The sequence below is a fragment of the Crotalus tigris genome, unplaced genomic scaffold (genome assembly GCF_016545835.1).
Source record: "Crotalus tigris isolate CLP2741 ecotype Arizona unplaced genomic scaffold, ASM1654583v1 scf7180000017691.523996, whole genome shotgun sequence".
Lineage (NCBI taxonomy): Eukaryota > Metazoa > Chordata > Lepidosauria > Squamata > Viperidae > Crotalus > Crotalus tigris.
The window spans coordinates 33,086-39,899 of record NW_024096570.1 but is presented as its reverse complement, the minus strand read 5'-3'; the positions used below and the strand labels follow the sequence as shown (position 1 = coordinate 39,899).

At 40.5% G+C, this 6,814-nt stretch overlaps 1 protein-coding gene across 1 annotated transcript; it reads left to right on the top strand.

Moving 5' to 3' along the window:
- The first annotated feature begins 2,348 nt into the window (after window positions 1-2,348).
- LOC120305820 lies at window positions 2,349-6,096 on the top strand. The gene is made up of 2 exons (XM_039338106.1): window positions 2,349-2,423; window positions 5,158-6,096. The coding sequence occupies exons 1-2, from the start codon at window positions 2,415-2,417 to the stop codon at window positions 6,094-6,096; spliced, it is 948 nt and encodes a 315-aa protein (XP_039194040.1). The 5' UTR covers window positions 2,349-2,414.
- The last annotated feature ends 718 nt before the right edge of the window (window positions 6,097-6,814 follow it).

Here is a 6,814-nt window from a genome sequence, read left to right as displayed (position 1 = left end):
GAAGGGACCTTGGGGGTCTTCTAGTGCAGCCCCCTGCTCAAGCAGGAGATCCTAGATCACTTCAGACAAGTAACGTCCAGTCTTTTCTTAAAAACCTCCAGGGAAAGAGCACCCACAACTTCTGGAGGGAAGCTATTCCACTGGTTAATTGTTCTCAGTGTCAGGATGTTTCTCCTTAATTCCAGGTTGCTTCTCTCTTTGGTCAGTTTCCAACCAGTGTTTCTTGTCCTGCCTTCTGGTGCTTTGGAAAATAAGTTGACCCCCTCCTCTTTGTGGCAGGCCCTCATATACTGGAGCACTGCTATCATGTCTCCCCTATTTCTTCTTTTCTTTAGACTAGCCAGACCCAATTCCTACAACTATTCTTCATATGTTTTAATCTCCAGGCCTTTGATCATCTTAGTTGCTCCTCCTCCTCCTCCTCCTCCTCCTCCTCCTCCTCTTCTTCTTCTTCTTCTTCTTCTTCTTCTTCTTCTTCTTCTTCTTCTTCTTCTTCTTCTTCTTCTTCTTCTTCTTCTCATCTTAGTTGCTCTTCTTATAATAACAACAACAACAATAATAGTAAAGTTGGAAGGGACCTTGGAGGTCATCTAGTCCAACCCCCTGCTCGGAGGAAACCCTACATTTCGGACAAATGGCTGTCCAGTCTCTTCTTAAAAACTTCCAGTGTTGGAGCATTCACTGCTTCTGGAGGCAGGTTGTTCCACTGGTTAATTGTTCTGTCAGGAAGTTTCTCCTTAGTTCTAGGTTGCTTTTCTCCTTGATTAGTTTCTACCCGTTGCTTCTTGTCCTGCCTTCAGGCGCCTTGGAAAATAGCTTGACTCCCTCTTCTTTGTGGCAGCCCCTGAGATATTGGAACACTGCTATCAGGTCCCCCCTTATCCTTCTCTTCAGTAAACTAGACATACCCAATTCCAGCAGCCGTTCCTTATATGCTTTAGCCTCCAGTCCCCTAATCATCTTTGCTGCTCTTCTCTGTACTCTTTTTAGAGTCTCAACATCCTTTTTACATCGCGGTGACCAAAACTGGATGCAGTATTCCAAGTGTGGCCTTACCAAGGCATTGTAAAGTGGTATTAACACTTCAAAGTTCTCTGAACTTTTTCCAAAGTCTCAATGTCCACACTCTACCTATTCTCTAAATGAATTTATAGCTTGCCTCTCCTGCAGGTATGCCGGTAAACACACTCTTCCTCTTGTCATGTGAATGCTGTTAATTAACTCCCTTAAATCGTGTTCCCTGTGGAGAGCAAGCAGGCCATGGTCTAGGCATGTTTTTTTTAACATATCAATGTTGAGCTTTCTACCTCCACATCTTTGCCCGGACATTTTTGATCACAAATGCCACCTTCCCTTTCCTTGCCTAAGTACAGATAATCCTCGAGTTAATGGCCATAACTGAGCCCCAAATTTCTCTTGCTAGGTAAGACAGTTATTAAGTGAGTTTTGCCCCATTTCACAACCTGGCTTCCCCATTAACTTTGCATGGCAGAAAGTGGCAAAAATGATCACATGACCCTTGAGACATTGCAACTGTCATAAATACTATACATGTCAGTTCCTAAGCATCCAAATTTTGATCACATGACCATGGGGAGGCCGCAACAATTGTTTGAAAAATGGTCCTAACTCACTTTTTTCAGCGCCATTGTAACCTCGGACGGTCACTAAACAAATGGCTGTAAACCGAGGACTAGCTGTATTGGGGTCCAATTGCAAAATTCTTCAGCACAGTCACAAACTCACAATCGATCAGCTACACCAGGTATTTTCAAGCTTGTCAGCTTTAAGATTTGTGGACTTCAACTCCCAGAATTCCTCAGCCAGAATTCTGGGAGTTGAAGTCCACAAGTCTTAAAACTTTCATCAAGCTTCCTATGCATGATGTATTCATTCTTAGCCTTTTAGCTTCTTTGGGTAACTGACAAAATAGGCAATTAGCTGATTCTAATAATGGCTCTATCAAGCCAAAGTCCAAATATAGTGATTTAGATTGACTAGCTTCGCTTGAAGCTAATTCAGGCCTCACTTGCAAAAACCTCTCAATAGTTTGGTATTAAAATTAATGGGCCAGGCCCTGAGGATTGATGTCCCCCAAACTTCAGATCCAAGCCAAATCAAAGCCATTCTTTGTGACATCACTTGCTCCTCCTAACCTCATTGGTTGGGTGACCATGGCAAGTGTCAACATTTCCAGCATTGTTGATTATTCTGGATAGCAGCACTGCTAGATCAGGTCCAAAATCCAGGTCCAACCTGGATCAGAAGAAAAGCGACTGCAAAATTGTTTTATTTAGTATTTATTTATATAGGGGGTGAGATTAGAAAAGTGGGGTTCAACATTACCCCAGAGACGTGGTCACACCTGCTTTGAGATCAATTTCCACACCTCTGACTGAATCACAACATCCACAATGGCAAAGGTACATATCTCCGTAAGAGGGTTAGAGTCATACATTTTCTTAATTAGTTTCTCATCTGAAGTTAACAAAGTCTTATCAAATACCATCTGTTCTTTATAAAATCCATACAGTTTAACGTCTTTTTCATGTCTAGCTTGCATCTGTAAATGCGCCCACCACGACAAGTTGATCCCCTGATTTTCCATTTCCTGTTTAGTTTTTAAATTCCTTTCAGAATTTAGAATATCTCTATATGTCCAGATTTTTTCAAAGTCCACCAAGTTTTGATGTGCAAATGCTTCCATAGTTGACAACCACCCTGGAATTTTCAAATATATATTTCAAAAATATATATTTGACAATGTCAACTTCTTATAAAGAAAATTTATATAAAATGTTTTATAGATGGCACTTGCCACCAGCAAGATTAGCAAATATGTTTAAAAATCTGTCAGATAGATGTTGGAAATGTAAACACAAATTATCATGTTTGGTGGACATGTAATAAAGCAAAGAATTATTGGAAAAAGATACATACTCAGAGAAAATGTTGAGAGAATATGTAGATTTTAAACCTTTTTTTATTAGGTATAATGCCAGAAAAGATTAACAAACAAAGCCTATATTTGATTTTACACATCACAACAGCGGCAAGAATAATATCTGCGCAATATTGGAAAAATGAAGGAATACCACCAGATGAAGAAATAATCAAAAAAAAATATTGGAATGTGCAGAGATGAATAGATTGACCATGAGACTGAAAGAAAAAGAAGAAACAGAATATTATCAAACTTGGGACTTACTTTAGCGATGGTTAGAGGAAAGAATAAAGGATTAGGAATTTAATATGTATTAGCGTATTTAAACTCAGACAGCACATTGGTTGAAAAAATATTATTATATGTATGGAAAAAAATTAATAAAATCTTACCAAAAAAAGAGGGTTAGGGTCAGGTGGCTAACAATAATGTGCACTAAGAAACATCTGTCAGACTTAGGAGCCAAAACACGATATCCCAATTTGATGGCCATTGTGATCACAAAGATAGAAATTGATCTGGCTCAATGATTTAGTGAAATTAACCTAAAAAGACACTTCACTGACCAGATATGCTTCCAATGTTGTTGCATGTTTGTTGAAGCTATCATCTATTGCAGTGTTTCCCAAACTTGACAATTTTAAGGCATGAGGACTTCAACTCCCAGAATTCCACAGCCAGCATTGCTGGCTGTGGAATTCTGGGAGTTGAAGTCCTCATGCCTTAAAATTGTCAAGTTTGGGAAACACTGATCTATTGCATATCAAGTCCTGCTTCTAAAATGCTGACACCTCCTTTTGATGGCAATTATTGTCAAATGTGACTGTTGTACATTAGCACTGGAAGGAAAAGGAGACAACGACTGTTGAAGAGTGGACTTTAAAACTGATTAAACCGGCAGAGATGGCGAATTTAACTGGGTTGAAATAGAGATAATGGATTAGATCAGTTTATAAGAGACTGGAAGCCATTTGTGGACTTTCAGTGTGTTCAATACAATAACAGATGGTTAATGGAGAGCTTTGAAGTGTGATGTGGTGGCCTAGAGGTGGAGTTCTCACCTCACAATCAGGAGGCTGTGAGTTCGATTCTAGGTAGCAGTAGATATTTCTTTCTCTGGGTATAAGGATAAAATATCTGCTGTGAGCTCCACATTGGTGTCAGAAAAGGCATCCGGGCAATAAATGCTCAGCTCCATTCAATTGCCACAACCCCACCCTGATGCAAAGGATTATAGGATTGTTAAAAGAAAAAAAACACCAGGGTATATATGTATATATATAACAAACAGAGGTTGGGTTCATTGGATTGCTAGATAAATAAAATTCAGGATTTTTTTATGTGATATAGTATTTGTATCAAATATGAATGGAAAGTTTATAATTATCTGTAGACAAATTATGTAAGGAGAGGAGAACACATCCAATACTTTTGATATTTTTGTCAGCATTCAGCCAGGCTAGACTTTCTTTGTTTAATGTCAGTGTGAATGATATATTTGCTTTTTATTATTCTTTTTTTTGTACACAAGGTTTTTTATTTTTGTCTGACGGTTGTTAGTTTCTTGTTCTTTTTCTTTATTTTGTATTTAATTTGGAAAAAAAATTAAAAAGTGATTGTTGTAAGTTAATTAGAATCAAAACTAGAAGCTCTGGTGTCCTGTCAAAGTCACTGGGGATTTCCCAAAGAACTCACCCCGATGACTGAACTATTTTTTTTTATTTATTAGATTTTTAATCCCACTTTTACTTTTTATAAATAACTCAAGGTAGCAAAATATCTAATGCTCTTTCCTCCTCCAATTTTCTCCACCACAACAACCCTGTGAAGTGGGTTGGGCTGAGAGAGAGAGGAGAAAGAGACAGAGACAGAGAGAGAAACAGAGAGGGAGAGAGAGGGAGGAAGAGGAAGGGACAGAGAAGGAGAGAGAGAGAAGGAGAGACAGAGAGAGAGAGGGAGGGAGAGAGAGAGAGAGAGGAAGGGAGAGGAAAAGAGGGAGAGGGGGAGAGATGGAGAGACAGAGACGGAGGGAGGGAGAGAGAGAGGAAGAGAGAGACAGAGAGGGAGGGAGGGAGAGAGGGGAGAGAGAAGGAGAAAGAGAGGGAGAGAGGGAGAAAGAGAGAGAGAGGTGGGGGAATGGTCCAAAGCAGGTTAGCAAGATCACCTCTGGACTGAGGAGGGGGTGTGACTGTGTGTCTCCATTTCTCAAACAGACCGGCATCTTGAAAAAAACTATGAAGCAGACGGAGCCCCTGGAAGATCTCTCAGCAACCAACAAGAGTCTCCGTCTCCAGGTAGAGGAATTGAGAGGGACCTTAGCCTGCTTGGACACTGAGAATCAGATGTTTCTGAAAGACAAGGAATGCATCAAAGGGCAGCAGAAGGCTCTCCGGGACACAGTGGATTACCTTAAATCCACAATAGAACACCTGCATAAAACTGTGGAGGACATCAGGGAAAAGTTGGACCATGCCAACACGGTCATCCAAGAATTAGCACTGCAGAACAAGTCTTTGGTGAAAGCCAACGAAGACCTCAACAAGGAAATGCATGAGGTCACCAGCCAAGTGGCCATCTTCAAAGACGATAAGCCTGCCCAAGAGGATAACCTCGAAGAAATGCGGAACCTTCCGTCAGAGGTTCAAAAGTACCTGCGTAATCTGGAGGACAAACTGGCTGTGATGGAGCATAGCTTCCATGTGGAGAAAATCCATTCTAGCCAACTGAAGGAGAAAGTTATGGATCTTCAGAAAGTCAGAGAAAACAGGAGGAAGTACATCCAAGATCTGCAAAACCAACAGGATCTCTGCGTGCAGCAGGCCACATTAGTGCGGCTGGACCAGGAGAACCAGATGCCAGCGGGCGTCCTGACGCATGAACTAGTAGAGGCCAGGCTGGTGGGGGTGACCCAGGACTGGTCAAAGGAAAGGAAGATTCTGCATTGGTTATGGACAGCAGCCAAATTTCTGATGATGTTGCTGTTTGGCTGTTGTCTATTGGTTGGCCTTGTCTTGGCATACACTCACTTTTTTAATCCGCTGTTCATCTCTAACACTGTTTTGGTGCTCCTTAGTGACCAGAGCATTGACAGACTTGTGCACCATTTCTCTCCTTATCTTGAGTGGAGAAATGATGGCCTTTTACCATTTTGACAAGCAAAAGGAATTCTTTCTCTCCTGTAGTTGTACATATGAAAAACCTTTGTATGTGTGTATAATATATATATATGTATATGTATACATATATATATGTACATGTATATATGTGTGTGCATGTGTATGTGTCGGTGTGTATATATGACTCTATCTTTTTTCTTTTTAAAAATTTCCTTCTATTAGCTTTTGCTTAAAGAAAGTCAAAAATAAAAATTAATGAATCCTTCATGTTTTCCTTGTGCAACTTTCCTGGGGGTGGGGTGGGATGGGGTGTGAAAAATATGCTCAAAAGCATGTCCTGGTAAGCAAACCCGAACCGGTTTTCATGGGATCCGGTTAACTTGAAGAGATGATATGCACGAGAGCTCAACGAGCTTGGTAAAATAATTGTAAAAACAAAAGCTCTTCTCCTTGTTTTGTCCAAATGAAGGAATGCAAGACACGCTGCTAGCCATTCTTGCTCTTCCTCTTCTGGTATGTCCTGCATGCTGAGGATTTGCGTTGGCCATGAAGGATTTGCCTTATTTGTTTTGTCTCCCATGTTTTAATGTGCTGGCCATTCCACATTGGTCAACTGGAATGGACAACTCACCACAGCCAACTTGCCACAGCCAACTCAATGCAGCCAACTCACCACGGGCCAACTCGCCATGGGACAATTCAACAATTCAATTTCATTACTTAAAATCATTTTTAAAATTATTTTAATTTTTGT